The sequence below is a fragment of the Genypterus blacodes genome, unplaced genomic scaffold (genome assembly GCF_046128005.1).
Source record: "Genypterus blacodes isolate CSIRO-AG114 ecotype Tasmania unplaced genomic scaffold, CSIRO-AGI_Gbla_v1 ptg000017l_1, whole genome shotgun sequence".
In the NCBI taxonomy this organism is placed as follows: Eukaryota; Metazoa; Chordata; class Actinopteri; order Ophidiiformes; family Ophidiidae; genus Genypterus; species Genypterus blacodes.
In genome coordinates, this window is record NW_027466831.1 from 6,194,270 (window position 1) to 6,218,650 (window position 24,381).

Sequence of the window (24,381 nt, forward strand, 5' to 3'; positions counted from 1 at the left end):
TTCCATTCCTTTTTATTTGTCATTTCAAGAATAATATAGGATTCAATACTATTTACAATAAATTAGCCAGCAAGTACATTGTTGCTTTAATGATACAATATGCACAGGAAGTCTATGCAGGTCCAACTTTTGAGATTTCGGTTGTTGATTGACTTGTTGATGATTCTTCTTCATCACCACCACCCATTCCCAGCATCTTCCTCATACATGAGCGGAACTGAAATTGAGAAAGATAAGGTATTAGCTGGAGTTTACAGCAAAACATTTTCACACAATGCGTCACAATGATCTGCTTTTCACAATGATTTTACAGCAAAACATTTTCACACAATGCTATTCAAAGTAAGTCAATACAAAACTAACAGCATCGCACCAACCTGTTTATTGAGCAGGATGTAGATAACAGGGTTGTAGACTGTAGAAGCTTTGGACAGGCAGGAGGGAACAGTGGCCAGTCTCAAGTCAAACTGCTGCCCGCGGTTGGCCACAATCCAAAGTGAAAAGGAAGCGTAGGGCATCCAGCACACCAAGAAGCCCATCACCATGACGACCACCATCTTGGTCACCTCTCGCTCCGCCTTTTGAGTTGAGGCAGACTCAGCTTGGGCCTTTGCTGCCTGTTGAAGAAGATAAGACACTTTCAGTTTTTATGTTAAGTTGGTTAAGCACTGGAATCACAAATAACAAGTAGCAAAGAGACTTTTCTGAATTTGTCCCCGGAAATAGTTGCATTAAAGCAAACAAAACCTAAAGCTATCACAACTTCTCACATAATGTATTGTTTCTATTGCTCACCATTTTCATTGTGAAAAGCAGCTGGGAATAGCAGAAGAGTATGGTAGAAAAGGGGACCAAGAAGCAAAAGCAGAAGAGGAACATCACATAGGATTCGTTGTTGTATTTGTTGTTTGTGGTGTACCAGTCTGGTCCACAGGAGCACTGCATGCCCTCTGGGATATACCTGGAGACACAAGCATAGTGACATGATATATGAATATCATGAACAGTATGTAGCCTTCATGGGGCAGCATGACTCCTGAGCAAGACACAAGACACTACCCCCCTAATTCCTGATGTGCACATTGGCACTACTACTGATAATAGGAGTACAACAGGACCTGTAAACTTTGCATGGTGTGTTTTGATGTTTGCTGTGTAATACTAACCTACTCCAGCCAAGTAGTGGAGGAAGTGCAGCAATCAAAGCAAAGACCCAAGTCAGTGCACAGCAGACTAAGGCGTGGTTGGGCTTGAAGGTAAAGTTACCGAGTGGCTTGCAAATGACCAGCCATCTTTCAAAAGCTACCACAGCCAGAGACCACAGACTCACCATACCTGTAATGACAAAAGCAACAACAGGATTCAATGGATTTATGTTTAAATATATATAAATGGACTTATGCTCTATTTCTGTGTAACCTGATTTGGCCTTTTTGCCAATATTGTGTGTAGACAGACTGTTATGATTACCTTTAAATTAGATGTGCAAATATTTGTCATACAAATTCATTGATGTTTTTGGACTGCACCTTTTTTACTGTTACTAATGGATAACGGAGTGACAGTTATCAATAATAGATATCAATAATGCAATGCAAATAAAAATTCATTATAAAATTGTTCCTTATGCTCCTTACCACCAAGAGTAGCTGTAAATCCTTCCACTTTACATGCAAACGGACCAAGAATCATGTATCTGAAGGCAAAGCTGAAGAAGCAGGTGGAGGAGCCCACTGAGGAAACGAGGAGGTTTGCCACGGCCAAGTTCACCAGGATGTAGTTCAGGTGGGAACGAAGCTTTTTGTATTGCACAGTACAAGCAATAGTGAGTACATTGATGCTTGTACCTGCCACAAATAAAAAGAACATAAATGCTGACATGGCATAATAAACTCCTGGGCTGGCTATGTGATCCTGAGGAACCAAGAAAGGACTGAGGGACGTAATATTATCAGTGTCCAGAGGGATGGGAATCCAAAAGTCTTCAGGGAGCTCCATTCGTCGAGTTGGCCTCATTGTTATGGCTTTTTGATGCAATTTAAAAAAATGATGCAAAATAATCCAAACTACAACAAATCAAAAAAATTGAATTATGGGTAATTTCGAGCAATGCTGATAACCTTGTGTTTACTTTCACGGTCTTTGCCTTGACCGACTGGGAGTAAGATGGGCATTTATAGGGACTTTGAAGATCACTCAGGTTCCTCGTAATTGGCTAAAAGAAAGGGATTTTAAGTCACTAATTCACAAATTGAGCACGAACGGTCTCACATGCATATGCGTGAGGCAGTACGATAACAACACATAGGGGATTAGTATCTGAGTATCTCATTTGACCATGGATCATCTCTTTTAAGATAGGAGTAAAGCATTTAAGCGGATTACTGGATGCTAATCACATTTATTTGGCTGATCTGGTTACCTCCACCTTTGTACTATACCTTGTTGGCAAAATTGCATGTAATTGTAATCTTAAACAAATGGTGAAAAAGAGGTTGTTCTGCCAGATATCTCAAATCTCAAATCTCAACAGAAAGATTGTGATCTAAATTATCGATTTAAGACCCTTTCCTGAAGAATTGAAGCTACACAGTACACTGGACCTGTAACATAATTTTGACCTTGCATTTTGATCAAGAAAAATGCATACATGTACATTTGTGGTCTGTCACACCTTCTATCACTGCAGGAACATGTTTTTAAAGGGTCAATCCCCCTTCTTAAGGAAGAGCACACTTCTTTTCCTGCTAATCTGGTCCATTAACATTAAACCGGATAACCCCATGCAGTACATCCTTTGATAATCCACTCTACTGGATTAACTCAAGATTTGTATTACCCACAGGATTTGTTCCCCTCCCTGTGATTAGAGGGTGTGTAAGAAGTGAAGTTGCAATTCTTGCCTTCACTTAGACATTGCGGTAACCTTGTAAAGGGAAAAACACCGTAGCCTACATCATGACGGCGGTCATGCCAGCCATCATTTGAAACTCTGAGGTCAAATCAGTTTTTAAATCATATCAAAGTTTCTATCTAAAATGGAAATGTTTGATTACTCCCTACAATGGATGAAATCAATGGCTTACTCTGTAAGAATCCAATTTAACTAGTTAAACCCTGTAACTCAGAATGAGTGACAAGAGGGGAAAAAATGAATTGTTAAGACAAATGAAAATAATTGTTAATAAGACAAAAATAAGTGAAATAGAATAAAAACCGAAATATATAAAAAGCTAGAAATTCTAGAGTAATTTTGACAAGTTTCACCAAATTTGTTTCTAGAGTGACTCACAAATCCGCCTCCGCATTTTGGCGGGTTAACGTTTCTGGGATGTGGTTACGTCACTACAAAGTAGGCGGGGTTTCGAGTAGAGCGAAGCAGCGGACGGGGCCGAACGTAGCCGAGCCGAGCCGAGCCGAGCTGTAGGGGGGAAACTGTGGCTATTCAGCGCCGACGAGCGAGTGAAACCCCGCAGCCAAGATGTCTGACGATGAGCAAGAGCAGACGATAGCGGAGGACCTGGTGGTCACCAAGTACAAAATGGGAGGTGACATCGCCAATCGTAAGTCAAATGAAATTAACGGCACTGTGTGAAGTGACCTGCTGTTCACGGCCTGGTGTTCAGCGTCTAACGCTAACGTTGTTTTCCCGCACACAGCCACAGCAGCCATGTGGCTTTCAACATGCGAGGCACACATATGCCCCCTCACTCCGGCTAACTGGCCAGCTAGCAGGTGCCCCCGGGTCCATTCGAGCAAAACGGCCGCTTTACGATCTGTCTCTCGGTGGTCCCGTCAGGTTTGAACGGACGGAGCAGACTTAACTAACGGGGGATGCTAACTAACCAGCTAGCCCACCGCGTCGGCTGGTAACCTCCGTTAACTTAGATAAGATGGCAGATAAAGATATGTGTTCCCAAACGCGGTCGCTTTATTGTTTTAAAAGCTACATTTCATGTGTGGCTCCACAGGTTTAGGTGTTACAGGTTGTGTTAGAAGCTCAGTGACATGCTTGCTGACTTTTGAGGTCAGGACCGGGCACGTACTCCATTCAAATGACATCACCCTCATTTGAATACAAGTAACTAACAATTTGTGACATTAAAGCTTTTGTGTGTTCTAAACAATGTCGATATTCTTCTCTGTGGTCATGAGTTTGGTGATATGATCTTTGAGAACATTATGTGGTGTGTAATATGTCATTTGAAGCATTGGTGGTCATTTTTACTCCATTTCAACTTGTTCTGTTGACTTTAAAACCGAGATTAAGCGATATTGCAGAGTTACTTTAACATTATATTATCGTTGTTCTCCCCTCACAGTTTCTGCTTTGTACTTAATAAATCTACCCACTGTACTCTCCTCTTCACCCTTTTGTCTCATCTTATGACACAGAGGCTCTCCGTCTGGTGGTGGAGACGGCCAAACCCGGCGTGTCAGTGCTCAGCCTCTGCGAGAAGGGAGACGCCTACATCATGGCCGAGACGGGAAAGGTCTTCAAGAAGGAAAAGGACATGAAGAAAGGTGAGGGAGGGATGAAGGGTGACCTGGGGTGGGCCGTCGTATCAAACATGTTGTCTTGGTTTCTTATTCTAACTGATCTATGGTGGCAGAAGGTGACATTGTCAGTACAGAGCTGATCAAAGTGGTCGCTCCTCCCTTCATCCCCATTACCTGTCAAGTGTTTTGCTAAAGCTGTGGATAATCTGAAGACTCGGTGGTTCTCTCTTCCCTCTTCCAGGCATTGCCTTCCCCACCAGCGTCTCAGTCAATAACTGTGTTTGCCACTTCTCTCCCCTGAAGAGTGACCCTGACCACACACTTAAAGATGGGGATCTGGTCAAAATGTAGGCACCATGCTCTCTTCCCCCCCCCGTGTCTGCAGTCTCCCAGTGTGTTGTCTTCCCCCCCTGTCTCTCTGTGTGTGATTGTTCTTCTCGTCGTCGCTGTTGCCCGTCTGTGTCATGGGTGAGGTCTCTCTCTCTCTCTCTGTCTGTCTGTCTGTCTTGTGTGGCAAACGACAAGTAAGGTTGAAGTGTGTGTTTGGAATGATTAGTATTATGTTGGTGTTTCGTCCTCATCACTTTTCCCAATGCAGCGGTGACTGAGGGAGCAACTTAGTTGTTGTATTGCCACTAATGTGTGTATGTCTTTTGTCCTACATGTGTATTTTCTGTTTTGTTCAGCTTGTGTTTTTCAGAGTTATACACAGTATTTTTTAAATGTTTCTCACTTCACACACAGCATGAAGCCCCATTTTGATGGAGTTAGATTTCAGGACGTCTGCAAAGTAACTATTAGCACAGGGCGTCTGTAATGATGACATGCAATTTCCACGGGACACAAGTGTGCGGTTTCTATATTACAGAGAAGGAAGTGTCCGCTCTATTTGTTTACTTTCTTCCTTCTTCTGCCACACTTCATATATAGCTGAAATGTAACTCTCGGTTCTATAGGCTACTTGACAGATCTGTATAGCTTCCCTAATCTGATGAATGTCAAAGGTGAACTGGTAGTAATAACACGTGAACCTAATCCCATCTGGATAAGGTTTAACTGTCTCTGCTGCTGCTGCTACAGCCTGAGCGTTAATACTGTTGGTGGCGCAAAGTCCATCGCAGTCTTCCATTTGATGTGCAGCCAAGAGTTGCATCACTTCACTATTGAACACGTCAGCTTCTTCCTTAATGCACATTTATTTTTGTCTCACCGCCTCTTATCTCGTCTTTATTAGTCTTTTGTGAGTGTATGATGATTGACATTTTGTCCGTCTCGACTTGATTGATCGTACATTCATTATCTCGCTCGTCTGTTGAACTGTCACTTTGATCGTAGTTCACGCTGTCCTGTTGTCTCTACGTCTCGTTTTTCTCTGCAGAGATCTCGGGGTTCATGTGGATGGCTTCATTGCTAATGTCGCTCACAGCTTTGTGGTGGGAGCCACTAAGGTAAGGGGCCGTCTGAAATGCGTCACGTGCGGTCTGGTGTCGTGTCGTCTTCATTACAGCGCACCTACGGACGCCGTCGTCACCCGTTTTGTGTGATTTGTGCAGGAGAATCCCATCACAGGGCGGAAAGCCGACGTAATCAAAGCAGCTCATCTGTGTGCAGAAGCGGCTCTTCGCCTTGTTAAACCTGGCAGCCAGGTACTTGCACCACGTGAACCTCCTCACAGATGCTCTCATTCATTTAATATTGTCTCACTTTCTCTGGAGTCTCTTTACCCACTGGGTTAAGACAATTGGATCTGAGTGTCGTTTTTTAAATTGCAGTGTGTCAAACATTTAATGGGGAACATGTCTGTCTTCCTCTCAGAACACTCAGGTGACAGAGGCTTGGAACAAGATTGCCCAGTCTTTCAAATGCACACCTATTGAGGGTGAGTATCTCTAATTATAGTCTGCTGCACCACGGAAAAGACACAGAGTAACAATTTGTCCTCATCAGGTTTGAGCATTGTGGAAGATGAGAGCTGTAACGGCTTCATATCCTTCTTTTGGATGTTTCCTTGGAATTTGTGATGAAGTGTAATAAGTGTTTGTCTCTGCCTGTGTGTTTTTAAAGGGATGCTGTCTCATCAGCTGAAGCAACATGTTATCGACGGAGAGAAGACCATCATACAGAACCCCTCAGACCAGCAAAGGTACATTCAGTCAGAGGACATACTTTGAATTTACCTTGTCTTTACTGGCAGGAAATGTTCATTGGATTTGTCCAAGTGTGCTCGGACCTCTGTCACCTCCCTCATTAAATGGAACCTAACTCTTCTTAACTGGCTGCTTTTGTCGCTCGTTCTCAGGAAGGACCACGAGAAAGCAGAGTTTGAGGTCCATGAAGTTTATGCTGTGGATGTGTTGATCAGCTCCGGAGAAGGGAAGGTCAGAGCCTTTTTCTCATTTGTCTTTATTTCTTATTGGTGACAAGTGAAGGGTAATGATCCTCTTAGACTTATTCTGATCCGCTTTAACTGTATCCTCTATGCTCAGGCAAAAGATGGCGGCCTGAGGACCACCATTTATAAGAGAGACCCTAGTAAGCAGTACGGCTTAAAGATGAAGACTTCTCGCATTTTCCTCAGTGAGGTGGAGCGGCGCTTTGATGCCATGCCATTCACTCTAAGGTTTGACCCTCCACACACACACCTTATGTTTAGACGATGCAAACTGCTTCATCCACTTGCCTGAATTATAATTGTTTGACTGGAAATTAAATGTCTTGTTTTACACTTGAGCAAAGCTGAGTGCAGTTTTCTTTGTCTTTGTTGCTCATCAGGGCCTTTGAGGACGAGGCTAAAGCCCGTCTGGGTGTGCTGGAGTGTGCCAGACACGAGTTACTGCAGCCCTTCAGTGTGCTACATGAGAAAGAGGGTGAGTCACACAGTTTCTCCTTATATATGTGCTATGTTTGACCAGTTTCATTCAATTTATTCACCGCATGTCTTTGTGGTGTCTTCGGCAGGCGAGTTTGTCGCTCAGTTTAAATTCACGGTGCTGCTGATGGCCAACGGGCCTCACAGAATCACCAACGGGCCCCTTGAACCAGAGCTCTACCAGTCAGAGCATGAAGTGCAGGATCCAGAGCTGATGGTAAGATGGTGAACTCACAGGGCAAACATCGAGCCCCTCCAGTCGCACACACAGACTTCTACTCTGACTACACGTCAGATCGCACACACACTCATACTCATGTTTCTTCTCTCTTCTCTAGACTTTACTACAGAGCTCCGCAAGCCGCAAAACACAGAAGAAAAAGAAAAAGAAGGTATGTATGTTTTAAGGAGGAGTATGTGTGTTACTGTGTCACCGACCTCGTGTGTACACATGCATGTGTGATGTAATGGTGTTGAGCTGCTCAGCTGTGACCCCTCAGGCTGTCGTACCATTTACCTCCCTGTCTCATGGCCTCATCCTCTACATGCTGTTTAACTAAGCAGAGTACGGCTCATTATAAACACTAGTCAGAATCAGCTGTTCCTTGCTGTGCGAGTGTCCACAGAATCTGAAATGTAATGTTCTGTTTAAACGCGCATTTATTGATTGGCACATTTCTGTTTTTGTCCTTTAGGCTTCAAAGACTGCGGAAACTGCAACTGGACAGCCAGCGGAGGAAGCAGTTGCAGCGGAATAAACGAACGCTGCATTCTCACAATCACGTGCAAGACCCCAAAGAAAACCAAGAGGAAATCATGCGAAATTGCCCCAAACTTTTCAGTCTCTCTGACCAACATACACGTCCAAATTTGATTTCACATATTAAACTGATAAATTCATAATAAGATTGTTGGATTCAATTGAATATTTGTCGACCCCACAGTGCTCAAGCTGAATATTAATGTTTAATAACCCTTGACTGCTTTAACTGAAAGGGTCGTGGAATGAGTTTTTGTTTTCCTGACGTAAATGCCCCACTTATATAAAATAAAGGATTTTTGAAAATAGTTTTCCATTCTAAAGAAAAAGGTTTGTTGCCAAATTAAAATAATGATTTTGAAAAAAAAATCTTTACAAATCCAAATTTGTAAATTTCCACCAGGTCATGTTTACACTGAGGGTCACTGTGAGCAACAGAAACATGATCATATTTGTGATCTAACAGGTTTTGTTAATGTGTTTGAGGCCCCGTAATTTGGCAAAAGCTCAAAAAAAATTGTTTTAAATATCCAAATGTATTACACCTCTGAGCAGTTATACAAAGCAGATGTGTCTTTAAGTAGGCAAAGAAAAACAATTTATCTTAACCTTTTCAATTGTACCCTTACAGGGTTACAGTTGATTACCTAAACTCACAAAATAATAAATACTAGAAATAAAATGTTACAACATTCCAAAAATGTAACCCAGTTGATGGGGAATGCCAACCAGCTACAAGATTATATAATAGAAGGGTTCAGTTTGAAGTAAAGTACTATAAGATTGCTATAAACATTCATGGCCTTGGAGATGATTTGACAAATCAGAATAAGACTTTTTAATAAAGCAATAATTTGAGTATACAATAGATTGAAAGAACAGAAGCAAATCTGGGAATCTGTTTTACTTTTTTGGGAACAAACTGCCACATTTACTGCCATTCCCCTTGAATTTTCCGAAAAAGGTGGAACTGTGTGTACGTTCCAACTTTTGGACTAGTTTTTACTCTGACATCCAATTATTTACTACATTAGTCTTGTTGAGCATGAAAACCGGAGATGTATGGGTGTTTGCAGTAAGTTGGGGCCAGTAACAGCTTGTGGTTTCATGTAGAGATGGTGGAAAATATTGGAAGATTGGATTAGAGAGAAACTGGACATCATGGGTACAGTCAGATCCTGTTTTGTAGCTTGATCAGTGGAATACGGAACTTTATATCTAATGAAATAAAGACATTTTCATATTTTTCCTGCTTGTTGTCTTTACACTCTTCGTTATTCAAATGAATGTGTTGTTAAATATGTGTGCACAAGATCATCACTGCCTGTTGGTTTAACCCCAAACAGCACACAGACTGATGTAAGGAATCATGTAAGGAGTTTCACACTGGATTGTTTTGTGTACATACTCAATGGGATAAAATATTTACTGTGTAGGCAACTTTTACCAGGTAAAATTGTTTTTACAAAATAATATAATTAAGAATATAATTGCTGTAGGCTGAGTGTGGGCCAATTTAATCAGCTATGTCCATGCTCTATGTTTTTATCAAAGTTTTTTAGATTTTTTTTAAGAGGCTTTAAAGATTATTGACTTAATTCTGGTATTGTATCGATCTGAAGTACTACATTACATTACATTACATTACGGTCATTGAGCAGATGCTTTTATCCAAAGCGACTTACAATAAGCGTGTTCAACAAAGGTAGATAAAAGAACTTCTACAAGAGGGTCCATTTGCATTTTACATTAAAATTAAGTTTATTGGTCGCATGGAACACTTTCAGCTTGTGAAAACAACTATCTAGAATATCTGTGAATAAAGAATATATAATCTGTATGTATTAAGTAGGAATTTGCTTTTCAGGATTTAATTTGATTAATGTTTCTCAAAACATTATTATTATTATTATTAGTAGTAGTAGTAGTAGTAGTAGTAGTAGTAGTAGTAGAAGCGGTATTGTGGCGACCTTCTGCTCCACACTTTGATAGTGCATAGTACAGTGAGAAAGTGTGCGGACTACATTTCCGTGAGCGCGCCGCGCTCAGTATGAGGACTACATTTCCCTGAAAGCGACGGCGGCGCTGACGTCATAGTCTCTATAAAAACCGCCTTTTCCCACAGTGACGATCTCTTTCCGGTTCTCTTCGCGCTTCGAGGTACGGAAAGGAATCTCGCAGCCAACACAATCCAAACATATCCACAAATAATTTAAACCATCCGCAGCGACTAATTTATATTTCTGCTTCCTTTTTTACAGACTCATCTCCCCACGATGAGAGCCAAGGTGAGTGACATTAATATCGCCTTTATTCTAAGTTTTTCTTAGCGCTAGTCTGCATCGCTGCTAGCTAGCTCAATATAGCCTCATAGTAACTACTGCATGATTGTATACTCGCATGTTGCTTCACCATATACCTCAAAGTTCATCTCATGTCTACAGAATGAAGCTTTTACCGTAACATTCTGCTGAATTAGTTATGCAACGTGATTTTACGCCTCTTAAAAAGGCCTCACAGCAGCACGCTTACAAGCGCTTACAGTGTTAAGCTAGGCGCAGGTGTTTAGAAACGCGTGCCTTAGCTGAACCGTGAACTAAGAACAATTAAAGCACATGCAAGTGATGGTTTGGCTTGTATTTGAGCCTTGGCTGTATTATCGCGCAGTAAACATGCAGCGCCTCGTTGATGGTGTTGCACATGTTTCACGTTTACTTACACGGTCTTTCCTTTGTTTTTCTAGTGGAGGAAGAAGCGTATGCGCAGGTGAGTCAAATAAATGGTTTCCCTCTAACCTTCAGGTCCCTGCTGACACCTCTTAAAGCTTTGTCTGACAAACGTGCTCGCTCCAGTCAATCGAATGATCATAAGCCTGGCTTTTTTGTGCAAATCCAGCATGAGCTGTTGCCACTTAAGGTTGATGTTGCAAATATGTTCAGCAACATCATTTTTGCTGTTTTGAGATTGTGCCACTTTTTCTAGTTTGACATTCGTCCACACAAGTCCTCAACTGTTGGTTTCAATTCCAAATGCACCATTTTTTGCTTTCAGCTGCAGTATTAACTGACACCCCTCATGTGTCAAACAAACTTGCTCAGTTTGTACACTTAATTTTTGAGTGAGCATGGTCACATCTTGAATAGGTCTGGCCCACTCAGCTGATGAGAGTTTATTGATTAATTAAAACATGAGCTCAAGACTGCAGACTAAATGTGTGGCCATATAGGTGTGTCAGCCTTTTCAGGACCTGTTGGACATGTCAGACATGGGACTCTGGTCAGTGAAATTCCCTTTTCCTAATGTTTTTCCCCAATTTATTATTCACCAGGCTGAAGCGTAAAAGGAGGAAGATGAGGCAGAGGTCCAAGTAGACTGCCCCATCCCTGCCAGCTGTGAACCGTCAGAGTCTCTCCAGATGACCGCTGCCTGAGTGGATCCTGTGGCACCGCCGTGGCTGGAACAAAGACCGCACATTGTGTTGACCCACCAAGCTCCACCGGTGCCTACTGTGGATGTCATGACTGGACAATGAGAGATGACGGATGTTCTCTGAACACCAGAACTCCAGCTGCTTTGTAAAGCCGCCATAATAAACCTTGGCTACTATAAATGTCGTCATGTGATATTTCAATTATAGGATTTCCCCTCTGAAATTTGTTTATTGGATACAGAAGGTAGTCTAAATGAAATGTGCCGTGATCACACACCATTGAAACCCTACAGGATGGAAGTCTTGTTTCTGATAGTGAGGTTTTTAACTTGAACATGGTATGGAATCAGGTATTGAATGTGACCTTTAGAGAGGTGCATCCACTATCTAGAAAACCTGATGTCAATGCACATCATGCTGTCTGGCTGCAAGATCTGTTTAGTGTACAATATCCATAATACTGCAGTTTTTAAATAGTTTTCCTTCAGAATGGGCTGAGTAGGGTTCAAACCATCAATACTTTCATGTTCATACTGTATAATAGATTGTCATTCTTAAACTAGTATACTCTGCATGTATGAGGTTTGGTCCGTTAATATGAAACGCAGTTAGGTCTGCTGGTCTTTTCCTGGTGAGCGACACATACATGACGTCACTATGGGCGCCGCAACCTCAGCACTTTGAATGAGCGTAGCGAGAGTCCTGAACAGGCTAGCCCCGGCGGCAGTTATGTCGCGCCTCCCGCCATCGTATGGAGCTGTGTTTGCCTTGGCAGGTTACAGAGATCCGCCGCAGTGTGTAGCGATGCCCACGGTCAGGGAGGAAGGGAAGCATGCTGCATTAGCCGGCGAGCTAATTTACCTCCAATGCTAAGTGATGTTTCCTGCTGGGTTTAGACTGAACCATTCTAAATGTAGGGGTGCGACTCAGCAGCTGGACTGTCAACGGTAACAAGGCTCAATATCAGACCACAGCTCCAGTAACACTACAGGAGCGTTAACGAGTGTGAACCTCCTCACTTGATGCACTGTAACTTGGCAGGCTGCACTCGCACTCATGCAACCTGTGTGCCCACAGTCACCAGCGGGGATGGAACGAGCAGTCCCATCACTAAAGCAGCTTAAAACACAATACCACACTTAAATTAAATAAGATTTGGCAGTGAAATGTACTTCACTGATAGAGCACTCACTTGTTTAAATGTCTAAAAAGCAGCTTTTTTCCAGCAATGTACAGTAGAAGTACAAAAAAAACAAGTAAATCCTCACAATGGCCTCTATGTGAATGTACTTAGGTACTTTCCACCTCCTGGTCCTCTGAGTAACTTCACCCACAGGTCACGGATGATGATGGGGGAGGCAGTAGCTCAGTCCATAGGGATTCAGCTTGGGAACCGGAGTGGTCGCCGGTTTGGGCCCCGTATGGACCAAGTGAGTTGCCAGTTTGCCTCCAGGGCACTGCCGAGGTGCACGTGAGCAAGGCACCGAACCCCCAACTGCCGTATAACGGCTGCCCTGCACCCCCCTCTGTAATGCATGTGTGTGTGTGATATGAGGGGGTGCAAGATAAATTTCAGTTGCATGCGATTTGCTGTGAATTGCATGCAAAAATGCCAATTAATAAATTATCTTAAAATCTTAAATATTAACATCTCTTATCTAAAATGATACTTTGGTAGCTTTTTGGTAAGTTGCAGCATCTTAGAAATATTTTGCATTGGATACAAACACACTCACTGTTGCCTCAGAACTGTTTTGTGTGTTCAAATACTTTTGCTGTCTAAGTTGATACAATATTGAAAACTCAAAGATTTAGAATGTGTCAGAGCAAATACTTAATTTAGTAAAACAATGTAGAAATTACTTTTTCGTTATTCAGATGAATTAATTATGCACTAAATAAACTCAAGATGTCATAAAGGTAGTCTATGGTTTGATTTTAGGGCCGTATTAAATCACAGTCAGATGATCCATAATTATCTTCTACGTTTTCTACAACAGGTAAAGACTGAATCATCTTTGTTGCCAAAGAGGATCATGCCGCCCCAGCAATGCTGAGCTGGTAGAAGAAGATCCCAATGATGCAAATGAGGAGCGTGGTGAGGAAGTATACACATTAAAAGCGACTGAAATCGGTGCAAATATAAATAAACATACTAAAAGTAACCTGTATTGTGCGACTCTACTCATTCTGTGATAGAACAGCAGAACCCTATTGATTCCTTACATGTCCACGACTTAATCACACTTTTGCCTTAATTGAGGACAAATGAGAGTTTTGCTTCGTGCATGTAAATATGTTGTTTGTCTGCTGAAGCCCAGCAAACCACACAACACTCTGAAAAACCGGGAACCTCAGCACCAAAGTGGGGCTGAATACATTTGACAGTGTGGCGGAGAGGAATCTGCTTCTCAATGCAGTGATTCAAATGTTCCATAATTATATTAAGTTTGCATCACAGATTAAATGCAGTACTTAACACTCCTGGAATGAACATTAGAGAGAGCATAGATGGTTGATCAAATATTAATCAGTCTGAATGAATTGTCAATAGTCTTACTACCTGATCCTGTGCATCAGTGAAACCAAGGTTAAAGCGAAGTCGAGCCTGTTCTGTGTAACGCTGTATTACAGTCCTACAGTAGACAGAATTATTTTTATCAATCAGGGACCTGTGCATTTCACAAGAGACTGGTTTAGTTAAAACACCCACTTATCTGTGTTTGCGTTGTATTGTACCTTTGAAGAGTAACACAATGCTGTATAATTGATGTGGACCTGTTCAAAGGTTTTGAAGCGTGCTGTTGTTTAACTTAGTGTGTCCGACGATGAAGGGTCAGAGGTCAGTGGCAGTGTTTGTCCACTCGAGCATGTTGCATATCAAGCTCACTGAGAGATCAATAATTACCAAACATCTCTGCTGTGCCATTGGTGGACAGCGAAGGGCAAAACAGACCAAAGAACCAATGGGCCAATGAGGAAGAGGGTGATCGCCCTCACATCTTCACACGTCGCTGCCACACAGTCTTTCTTTCCAGGCTCGTTTTTGTGACTCGTCCATCTCTGCTGTGAGCTCCGTTCCAGTGTGTGACACACAGCACATATTAGGCCAGGATGTCGACTTTGAAGGAGATCTGCAGCGGTCTACCTCTGGACCCTTTGCCCCCGAACCGAGGACGAGACCCAAGCTTGCCCCACGCGCCTATCAGGACCCCCAACCTCACAGCAGAAGAAGAACGGGTGAGTGAACTGTTTTATTACCTGTATCACACATGCATATGTAAACCTATGACGTCGGACAATATGAGCATTGATTCTTCGTCTACACTGCAGCAGACATGTACAGGGTAAATGTTTTTATTAGTGGAGATAATATTAGTCTATGATATGAATCTATTTGTACCCTTTCATTATTTAACCCATATTAAAGCGAGAGACACGTAAATCAACCATTCAGTTTGATTATTCTGATGATGCTTAAATCAACAGCACTTGCAATTGCATCCTTAAAGCCCCAACATGAGCTAATGTGAGGCTCCTGCTGCTCCTGCTGTGTGCTGATGATGATTGTCCAAACACGGAGCAAAGGCTGAAGTCAATAATTAAGAGAGATAAAGTTCCTCTAGTTACCTAGGGTAGAAAGCGGCGAGTCAAAGATCTACTCTCAGCTCTTTGTATTGAAGCTTGACTGTCTCCTTCCCTCCAGCTGGCTCTGAGAAATGCCTTGCGGTACTTCCCCTCTTCTCATCACGCAACGCTGGCGCCTGAATTTGCTCAAGAGCTGCGGCAGTATGGACACATCTACATGTACCGTTTCTGCCCGGCGTTACGCATGAGGTGAGTCTGTCCTCCTGCATGTCCCGTCTGCCAACTCGGCCTTTGTTCCTTTGATTCAGCTGAGCATATTGATCAGGTTGTTGCATTCTTCTGATGTCTCCTCTCACGTCTGTCCTCAGAGCGTATCCCATAGATCAGTACCCATGTTGCACACGCCAAGCAGCCTCCATCATGCTAATGATCATGAACAACCTGGATCCAGCTATTGCTCAGGTGAGCTTCTACCAACTTTGCAAAGCTTCCCAATCCCAGATCTCTGATGAAACCTGAAAGGACACATTCTTCTAGGTAACATTGACTGTTTACCTTTAAATCTTGACTTTACCGTAACTAACAGCTGAATTTTCTTCTTCTGCAGTTTCCGCAGGAGCTCGTCACCTATGGAGGGAACGGCCAGGTGTTTAGTAACTGGGCCCAGGTGAGCCTTCAGTCCTTAAGGTCATGATGACGCACCCTAAAGAGGCTCTACGGTTTGTGTGATGGGTGTGATTCTATGTGAGCGCAGTTCCGTCTGGTGATGCAATACCTGAGCGAGATGAGCGAGGAGCAAACCCTGGTCATGTACAGCGGACATCCCATGGGCCTCTTCCCCAGCCTGCCTTCCTCACCCCGCGCCATCATCACCAATGGCATGGTAACCGCGCTGCTACCACACACACTGAGCACAGGAAGTGACGCTCTTGTTATTTGTCTGACTTCCTTTTTTCCTCTCTCTCTCCCTCAGGTTATTCCAAATTACTCCTCCAGAGAACAGTATGAAAAGATGTTTGCTCTCGGCGTGTCGATGTAAGTTAACTCTCTTTGATTTGTTTGGTTTGTGCCATTTGAGTGCGTCGCTTTAATGTCAATGCATCGTTGTATTCTGTCCCATCCATTTTTCAGGTACGGTCAAATGACAGCGGGCAGCTACTGTTATATTGGACCTCAAGGGATCGTTCACGGCACGTTGGTGCGTACAAAACACACGGGTCAGACTGAGGAGCTATCACCTCCATCCATACCTTCATTCATATGATGCACTATGCTTTGTACGCAGCTGACCGTGCTGAACGCAGGCCGGAGGTACCTGGGCTCCGGTGACCTGAGCGGCCGCGTCTTCGTGACCTCTGGCCTTGGGGGCATGAGTGGAGCCCAGGCTAAAGCCGCTGTCATCGCCGGCTGCATCGGCGTGATCGCAGAGGTAAAGTCGGCTTAAGCTCATTTTCTCTCCTATCCTCATTGCTCCCCATATGATAATTTCCATTTCTATTCTATATACATTTCTTTCTATTCCATTTGATCCTCTGTAGGTGGACGAGGCTCCGCTAAGGAAGAGACATGAGCAGGGCTGGTTGATGGAGGTCACCAGTAACATGGAGCAATGCATTCAGCGCATAAGGTTACCGAGAGTGAAATTCATTAAGATTAATTAGCTGCATCAATGAGATTATACTCTTATCTTATTACTGTGTGTTACAGAGAGGCCAGGACATCCAAGACTCCTCTCAGCCTGGGTTACCATGGCAATATCGTTGACCTGTGGTGAGCGATAAAGGAAAATGTCCTCTGCTCCCGATGTGCAGTGATTGAAGGAGCCAACCTTTTGTTGTTGTTGTTGTTGTTGGTCACTCCTTTGTCCTGTTGTCTCGTCCCGACCAGGGAGAGGCTGCTGTTGGAGTATGAGAGGACGGGGGAGCTCCTGGTGGATCTGGGCTCAGATCAGACCTCCCTACACAACCCGTTCAACGGAGGCTACTACCCAGTGCAGCTCAGCTTCCGCCAGGCCAATCAGCTCATGTCAACTGATGCCAGCCGGTTCCGCGGCATCGTCGGAGACAGGTTAGATATGTTTCATGGGTGAACAACACCACGGTCCAGTGTTGGTATATAGAGACGCAACCAAACAATGTGCTGTTTCTTCTCACTCACAGTCTCAAAAGACACGTCACAGCCGTCAACAAGCTGGCTGACGCAGGTATGTTTTTCTGGGACTATGGCAACGCATTTCTCCTGGAGGCAGAAAGAGCTGGTAAGTGATTTAGCGCACACACACACACACAAACACATACACAGGAGTTGTAGTCAGTCTATGTCAGCCACTTGTGCTTCTGTTTCCTTTAGGTGCAGATGTACAGAAGAAAGATGGAGGCGCAACAGAATTCCGCTATCCGTCTTACGTGCAGGACATCATGGGGTGAGATACGAGTTAAACGTCTATTCTTTCGAGTCACAGGCCATTGAACTGTCCTCACAACTTCTCTTCTTCATTCTCTCCGTCCTCGTTGGACACAGGGACATTTTTTCATTGGGCTTTGGACCGTTTCGCTGGGTGTGTACCTCCGGTGACCCCCGTGACCTGGCAGTGACTGATGACATCGCTGCCACCGTGTTGGAGGAGATCAGCGCCGACGCGAACCAAGACATCCGACAGCAGTACGACGACAACATCCGCTGGATCAGAGAGGCCGGAAAACACAACATGGTGGGAGACGTTCTGGACAGCTCAGTCACCCAAACACAGAGAGACAGACAGATAACAAGCTCTCTGTTTGCATCCCGGTCGTTTAGGTTGTTGGGTCTCAGGCGAGAATCCTCTACTCTGACCAGAAAGGCAGAGTCTGCATCGCTTTGGCTATCAATCAAGCCGTCGCTGATGGAAGAGTTTCAGTAAGAGGATAAATTGTCTCATATTCACAGCTTTATTTGGACATTATTGACATTTAAATGGTCTCGCTCAGGCTCCCGTGGTGATCAGCAGAGACCATCATGATGTCAGCGGCACAGACAGCCCCTTCAGAGAAACCTCCAATGTGTACGACGGCTCTGCCTTCTGTGCAGGCGAGTCATTCACAGACAAGATGTGTGTCTTGATTTGTCAGGCAGAAGCTGAGAACTCCTGTCCACAGGGATGGACCTTCTCTTGTTAAGGACAGTAACTACAGAGTGAAACTTAACCTAGTCTCCCCCTCACAGACATGGCAGTCCAGAACTTTGTGGGTGATGCGTTCAGGGGCGCCACATGGGTAGCTCTGCACAACGGAGGTGGTGTTGGCTGGTAAGGTTGGACAGGAAACAATAGCTCTGTGTGAACGACCACTAATTATGTTTCAGCCAGTAATATGTAGATTCATTTTGGGTACTAATCTGTGTAATTTCTTGCCTGGTCTGTAGGGGTGAGGTGATGAACGGAGGGTTCGGTCTGCTGTTGGACGGCTCAGACGAGGCAGCAAAGCGAGCCAGGCTGATGCTCAACTGGGACGTCTCCAATGGGGTGAGCGTGTGGACAGAAACACAGAGGTTGAGCGGTCGTCATGGTCACAACCCAGCCTATCGGATCACAGAGGTGCTGTAAACGTGTGTGTTTCTGTGCAGGTGGCGCGTCGCTGCTGGTCTGGGAACTCTAACGCCTATGAGACGATCCAGCGCACCATGGAGGAGCACGGGCAGCTGCGGGTCACGATGCCCTTCCCTGTGCAGGACGAGCACGTGCTTGACCGAGCGCTCCAGGGCTGAGCCAGGGGTCAGCAGAGGTCACAGTCACCTGAGGCTCTAATCACTGACGGTGATGTCATATAAGCTGCCATGAATACTCACAATGCAACATATCACAATTTGAGCTGTAAAAAGATGTTTTTCTTCTTTAACCTGCTGAGAAATAAACTACAAGCCTTTATAAAGTACAACACTCTAATGCTTCACCTTCTTTTCAGCCAGTAACCTTTATAAAAATGTCCATGAAGGGTTAAAATGTTTGAATGCCTAGTAGCACGTTTGGGGGTCACAACTGACGGCACCATGGCAACATATTGTGACGACCCTTAGTTCAGGTGGTTTGTTCTGTTGTTGATGTAGTTCTACTTTGCCTTTAAGAAGAGAGACACACACAGTGATTGGCAGCTGCCAGTCAGGGGGGTGGGGTGGGGGATGGTGGAGCTACAGTTACTCCCTCTGCTCAACTATTTCAACTATTTTTAACTATTTAACTTTCTGCTTGGTCTAAACAGGAAGCAGGGGGCAGATTAGTGACTCATCTCTATATGACATCATTCCTTGAGTATTAACTGAAGTTGTTGTATACTTGTTGACGTCCATGTTCCTTGGTGCCTCACCTCCCGTGTACACACACGCACGGTCACGCACGCACAGTTGTGGAGACTTATTATGATTGCAGCCTGATAAATTAACCGCCTGATTCTGAGGTTGACACTGACTTGGTAGCAAAGGAAGGGAACTCCAGGATGTCCTCCAGTCTGGTCCATGTCTCCCTCTGTGCCGTGGTTGTTCCTTTAAGAGCCGCGAATGGTGAATGAGTTTGAGGCGTTCCGAGCTTACGTAAGGGAGCTGGAGAGGTTAGTGTACCCTGCAGGAAGGAGCAGATAACGGAGCTCTGGTCCAACATTACACAGCGGGACTGACGGCTCTGTTCCGTTTTCCCTTTCAGTCATTTATTCCGCCTCAGAACCGACGCATCCACGCGTTTGACTGGACTTTTCCGGGGTGTGTAGCCGATATAAGGGCGCGATTCTGACCGCCGCCCTTTTCTGTACATAGATACATTTTTCTGTACATTAATCAGAGTTGAGATGATTCGTCTGAACGCGATCCTCGGGATTTAAACGGGTGGATTAGGATGAAACCGGATTGTATCTGTGGCAGAGACTGATTACATTTGCTTTCCTCACCCATTTGGCTTTTTTTGGGGGGGGAGAAAATGCATCATAACAACGGGGAGCAGTCGGCAAATCCCGTTAGTGAGCAGCAGCAGCAGCAGCAGCAGCAGCATGAGATAGCGCCCGGCAGTGACGCCAACAGCCCGCAAGGGGGCAGCAGCGGGCCCGGTGACTTCCAACCACCTTCTTACCCCAAACTGGAGTTCAGACGGAACGCGGTCACAGATGATTACAAGATCACCACACAGGTCCTCGGCCTTGGAATCAACGGGAAAGTGCTGGAATGTTACTGCAAGAAGACGGGAGAGAAATGTGCCCTCAAGGTGTGTGTGTCTGTGTGTCTGTGTGTCTGTGTGTGCGTGTATGCGTGCGTGTGTGCGTGTCTGTGTCTGTGTCTGCTTCTTCATGCTGTGTGATCTCTAAACAGTACTCTTGAGACTATCAGTCACTAATGATGAAAGCAAGAGAGCACTTATCAATTATTCATCTGTGCTCAGTCTCCATGTTTTCTGCTCTCCTCCCCTCTAGAGTCAGCTTGAAATCGCATTGTTTAGTCTGCAAAGGTGCATAGGCGACATTACGTTATGTGAAGTTACCTGATTGTATTTTATGTCACAAAGCAGTGGAGGAACTAGTAACCTTAAAGCTAACAGCATTACCCGAACTCACTTCCCCTGTGCTGTGTGGATTGCTGAGACACCACATCCCCTCTCTGCTGTCAGGATGGTAATGTGGTCAAAGATCTGCACGGTTTATGTTTTATGTAACCGTCTGTGCTGCAGACTTAAAATAAAGTGATTTTGGCAGGAATCTTTGGCAGTAATGAGCAGTGATGGAATTCCGAGCTTGGCACAGCAATCATGCCTCAAGGAAATAAGAGTAGGGAATGAGTTCGTTGGTAAACCACAATCGTTATTAATGTGTAATGTATTTCTATGTAATCTTGTATCCTAAAGATGTTATTCTTCCATAACAGGTTTGAATGTTGATGTAAAGATTCATATCTCAGTTTTATTGACTCCAGACAAACTTACAGATAAAGCACGACGGACACAAACACAGACCTCAAACTTTATTGTTGCCCCTCTTACAGGGTGCTTGTGAACATGACTGAAGCTCCTCTCTTTATCATGATCTCCAAACGTATCTGCAGCACACGTTTCCCTCTGTCATGTCCTCCATGCTCCTCTGCTGTGGGTGTTTAGATCCTGTACGACACTCCAAAGGCCAGACGGGAGGTGGAGCTGCACTGGCGCGTGTCTGGAGGCCCTCACATCGTCCGGATCCTCAGCCTGTATGAGAACATGCACCAGGGGAAGAAATGTCTCCTCATCATAATGGAGTGGTGAGTGGTGATCATGCTTTAAAGGGTAAAGAGATTGGATGGACGGATGGATGCATATGATCTTTTTGGAGCTATAATTTGATGCTGTAATGTTATGTGTCCAATTACATGCTTAGGCTGACTGAGGGGATCCCAATGCATCCTCGGCTCCTTTACTCTGCACACTTAATGTAATTGGAATGGCATTTGAATGAGCAAACCCTGGGTACAAAGTGTCTCTTGACGTCATAATCAGTTTAGGAAGATAATTGTCTTTTGGAGCAATCAATCCAATTATCCAGTTTTAAACAAATTGTAAGTTTAGTAGTAAAAGTTAGTAAAGGGCTCTGATCTCTTTTCTGTTCCTCTCATGGCAGCATGGAGGGAGGGGAGCTGTTCAGTCGCATCCAGGCCAGAGGAGACCAGGCCTTCACCGAGAGAGGTCGGCCATTACTCAGAGCACTCTCTGACATTTATGGGGGGATTCTGTTGTGTACCTGTAACGTCAATAATCTGTGGCCGTGTCTTGTTCCGTCAGAGGCGTCGGAGATCATGCACGACATCGGCACAGCCATCGAGTACCTGCACCTCACCGACATCGCTCACAGAGACGTCAAGGTGAATCGCCGCCGTTAAACACGTTCAAAAATGAAATGAAAGGAATAGAAATCTGGATGAGTCTCTAACTGCGTTCTGTCCCAAACCACAGCCTGAAAACTTACTTTACACCACCAAGGAGAGTAACGCCACACTGAAACTGACCGACTTTGGCTTCGCTAAGGAGACGACGCTGCTCAACTCCCTCCAAACTCCCTGTTATACTCCATACTATGTTGGTGAGCGCTTTCATGTCACCAGTACACTCGATTACTCTCAGCATATTTTCTAGTTATAGATGCTGTCATTCATTCTCATGTTGTCCCCGCTTGTCTGCGTAACAACCTCCGTATGTGTGTGTGTGTGTGTGGGGACGTTCAGTCATGCATGCTTCCTCTCATTGTGTTTGGGTTTACTGTGTCTGTTTGTCTGTTTAGCCCCAGAAGTGCTTGGGCCAGAGAAATATGACAAATCATGTGACATGTGGTCTCTGGGGGTAATCATGTACATTCTGTGAGTATCATGCACATATGTACGTGTTTGTACCAGGCCTATGGTTTCCCATGTGGTTTTAGATTTAGGATAATCTCTCCTCTCCTCTCCTCTCCTCTCCTCTCCTCTCCTCTCTTCTCCTGTGTTTAGGTTGTGCGGGTATCCTCCGTTTTACTCAAACACAGGTCAGGCCATCTCTCCAGGCATGAAGCAGAGGATCAGGTTGGGCCAGTATGAATTTCCTAACCCTGAGTGGGCTGATGTTTCTGAGGAAGGTGAGATTCCAGAAAGGAGACGAATCAGGCACAATAAAAACTTATAACACTCAAAATGCTGCAAATTTGTGGAGAACAACCTGGACAAAGTCATCATCACTTTGTACTTTAGATCACACTGTGCTGAAGACTTATGGGTTTGTGTTTAAGTGCATTACTGTTCCCTGTAGCTAAACAGCTCATCGTTCAGTTGCTGAAGACAGACCCCAATGAGAGGATGACCATTGGACAGTTTATCAACCATCCATGGATAAGTGTAAGTAGCTGCTGGCTAAGCTTTGTGACTGTACAATATTGGGAATTATTCTTGTTTAATGGCTGTTCTTGTATCACAGCAGTCAATGGTGGTCCCACCGACGCCCCTCCACACCTCTCGTGTACTGACAGAGGACAAAGAGCTGTGGGACGACGTGAAGGTGAGACTTAACTCAATCTGCATCTGATTGTTGTGCTGCTGTGGCCACAAGGTGGCTGTAAAGTGCCTCATTCACACCGCAAGTGTTCTTCCAACAGGAGGAGATGACAAGCGCTCTGGCCACCATGCGAGTGGACTACGATCAGGTGAAGATCAAAGACCTGGACACATCCAACAACCCCCTGCTCAACAAGAGACGCAAGAGGCCCGTCCCTGCAGAGGCTGGAAGAGGAGAGGAAGGGGATGGAGGAGATGAAGGTGGAGTTTGTAGCAACCAGAGGGATGTTAAATTCCCTGATGAACATGGGAAAATGGTTATTGGACCAAAATAATGTTTATGAGAGTCAGAGTGAGCAATCTCTTTTCCATCCACAAGTCAGTTATTGTTTATCTCTGATTCTCTCATATTACCACACACAATAGTGTAATGAATGTCACTTGTTCAGTGTTTTAACTTTTTAAATAAAGTTATGCTTTGTTTGTTTGTTTTATAACCGCACTGTCACTTTTTTACACAAAATACGTTTTACATTTCAAAAAATTTCAGTGGACAGAAACTTGTTATTGTTGCATTGTTGGCATCTAATAAAACAGAACTGAAGTCATGTAAGGCCTAATTGTAATTTACAGTGACAAAGGGGTGAAAAGTCTTGTGTTGTTCACTGTTGATGGTGCACAATGGTATGTGAAAATTAAACTCAGATTCAATTTTTAAAAAGTAAATAAGAACAGATGAAGCAAAGAGGTTAGGTTAAATGAACGAGAATGAACTGAGATAATGGGACCTGAAGTGGAATTCTGTGGTTAAATGGTTTGAACAAATGAAAAGCCCAGACACCAACCTCATTAACAAAATGATTTTAACATATTGTTGCGGAGGCCTGATGAGATATGAGAGCAGCTTGTACTAAAATAGGTCAGTAAACTCAGAAAGTGTTCCAACTGGCCTCAGGGGTCAGCACATATATTATAATAATGATGATGAAGATGAAGATGAAACTGCACAGTATAGTGACACCATACATCTTACATCATACAGCTCAACTTGTTGATTTGGCAAGAGGAACATAATAAAACATTAAATGTCTTTGTATATATATTACTCAGTGCTTATCAATTTTCTTCACATTTTGATGCTTGAATTAGACATTATTATCATAATTGAAGATGACTGTGTGCAGTCTTACTTTAAATGTAGACGAGCAATAATTGGCAGCTGTGTTGACCCGATAA

At 44.0% G+C, this 24,381-nt stretch overlaps 4 protein-coding genes and 1 long non-coding RNA gene across 6 annotated transcripts; 4 read left to right on the forward strand and 1 right to left on the reverse strand.

Annotated features, from left to right (window-relative positions):
* Positions 1–5: 5 nt before the first annotated feature.
* On the reverse strand, positions 6–2,016 carry LOC142991313 (blue-sensitive opsin-like). Its single transcript, XM_076141382.1, has 5 exons — positions 1,638–2,016; positions 1,167–1,335; positions 796–961; positions 378–617; positions 6–217 (listed from the first exon to the last, which is right to left on the reverse strand). The coding sequence occupies exons 1-5, from the start codon at positions 2,014–2,016 to the stop codon at positions 113–115; spliced, it is 1,059 nt and encodes a 352-aa protein (XP_075997497.1). The 3' UTR covers positions 6–112.
* A 1,365-nt stretch (positions 2,017–3,381) lies between these two features.
* Positions 3,382–9,377, forward strand: LOC142991136 (proliferation-associated protein 2G4-like). The gene is made up of 13 exons (XM_076141154.1): positions 3,382–3,563; positions 4,396–4,524; positions 4,742–4,847; positions 5,879–5,948; positions 6,054–6,146; positions 6,316–6,379; positions 6,565–6,643; positions 6,800–6,878; positions 6,987–7,120; positions 7,273–7,367; positions 7,459–7,586; positions 7,708–7,761; positions 8,065–9,377. The coding sequence occupies exons 1-13, from the start codon at positions 3,482–3,484 to the stop codon at positions 8,125–8,127; spliced, it is 1,176 nt and encodes a 391-aa protein (XP_075997269.1). The 5' UTR covers positions 3,382–3,481; the 3' UTR covers positions 8,128–9,377.
* Positions 9,378–10,229: 852 nt separating this feature from the next.
* On the forward strand, positions 10,230–11,739 carry LOC142991264 (uncharacterized). The gene is made up of 4 exons (XR_012960878.1): positions 10,230–10,289; positions 10,391–10,417; positions 10,873–10,895; positions 11,458–11,739. It is a non-coding gene; the product is annotated as an uncharacterized LOC142991264 (long non-coding RNA).
* Positions 11,740–14,579: 2,840 nt separating this feature from the next.
* Positions 14,580–19,058, forward strand: uroc1 (urocanate hydratase 1). Its single transcript, XM_076141250.1, has 19 exons — positions 14,580–14,799; positions 15,266–15,396; positions 15,516–15,609; positions 15,755–15,814; positions 15,902–16,030; positions 16,121–16,182; positions 16,279–16,345; positions 16,433–16,576; positions 16,686–16,774; positions 16,855–16,917; positions 17,035–17,214; positions 17,307–17,404; positions 17,497–17,569; positions 17,668–17,857; positions 17,944–18,042; positions 18,114–18,213; positions 18,349–18,430; positions 18,547–18,646; positions 18,748–19,058. Exons 1-19 carry the CDS (start codon positions 14,674–14,676, stop codon positions 18,886–18,888), a joined length of 2,028 nt encoding a protein of 675 aa, XP_075997365.1. The 5' UTR covers positions 14,580–14,673; the 3' UTR covers positions 18,889–19,058.
* A 640-nt stretch (positions 19,059–19,698) lies between these two features.
* On the forward strand, positions 19,699–23,729 carry LOC142991342 (MAP kinase-activated protein kinase 2-like). 2 transcript variants are annotated; one of them, XM_076141430.1, is made up of 10 exons: positions 19,699–20,368; positions 21,251–21,390; positions 21,747–21,811; positions 21,908–21,987; positions 22,079–22,205; positions 22,404–22,479; positions 22,609–22,733; positions 22,904–22,989; positions 23,072–23,149; positions 23,247–23,729. In XM_076141430.1, the coding sequence occupies exons 1-10, from the start codon at positions 20,087–20,089 to the stop codon at positions 23,478–23,480; spliced, it is 1,293 nt and encodes a 430-aa protein (XP_075997545.1). In that variant the 5' UTR covers positions 19,699–20,086; the 3' UTR covers positions 23,481–23,729. The 2 variants fall into 2 exon arrangements, with proteins under 2 accessions (XP_075997545.1, XP_075997544.1); XM_076141429.1 differs by having other exon boundaries at positions 23,069–23,149; positions 23,247–23,728.
* Positions 23,730–24,381: the final 652 nt, after the last annotated feature.

Excerpts from the sequence above, each read along its gene's own strand:
- LOC142991313 (XM_076141382.1), bottom strand. The coding sequence starts at position 2,016 with ATGAGGCCAACTCGACGAATGGAGCTCCCTGAAGACTTTTGGATTCCC. Across the intron at positions 962-1,166 it reads CCACTACTTGGCTGGAGTAG|GTATATCCCAGAGGGCATGC; the intron begins GTTAGTATTACA and ends TTGTGTCTCCAG. Across the intron at positions 618-795 it reads TGCTTTTCACAATGAAAATG|GCAGCAAAGGCCCAAGCTGA; the intron begins GTGAGCAATAGA and ends CTTCTTCAACAG.
- LOC142991136 (XM_076141154.1), top strand. The coding sequence starts at position 3,482 with ATGTCTGACGATGAGCAAGAGCAGACGATAGCGGAGGACCTGGTGGTC. Across the intron at positions 4,848-5,878 it reads GATGGGGATCTGGTCAAAAT|AGATCTCGGGGTTCATGTGG; the intron begins GTAGGCACCATG and ends TTTTCTCTGCAG. Across the intron at positions 6,147-6,315 it reads TTGTTAAACCTGGCAGCCAG|AACACTCAGGTGACAGAGGC; the intron begins GTACTTGCACCA and ends TCTTCCTCTCAG.
- uroc1 (XM_076141250.1), top strand. The coding sequence starts at position 14,674 with ATGTCGACTTTGAAGGAGATCTGCAGCGGTCTACCTCTGGACCCTTTG. Across the intron at positions 16,031-16,120 it reads CCATCATCACCAATGGCATG|GTTATTCCAAATTACTCCTC; the intron begins GTAACCGCGCTG and ends TCTCTCCCTCAG. Across the intron at positions 16,346-16,432 it reads GGATCGTTCACGGCACGTTG|CTGACCGTGCTGAACGCAGG; the intron begins GTGCGTACAAAA and ends CTTTGTACGCAG.
- LOC142991342 (XM_076141429.1), top strand. The coding sequence starts at position 20,087 with ATGCATCATAACAACGGGGAGCAGTCGGCAAATCCCGTTAGTGAGCAG. Across the intron at positions 22,480-22,608 it reads GGGGTAATCATGTACATTCT|GTTGTGCGGGTATCCTCCGT; the intron begins GTGAGTATCATG and ends TCCTGTGTTTAG. Across the intron at positions 22,990-23,068 it reads TCAACCATCCATGGATAAGT|CAGTCAATGGTGGTCCCACC; the intron begins GTAAGTAGCTGC and ends CTTGTATCACAG.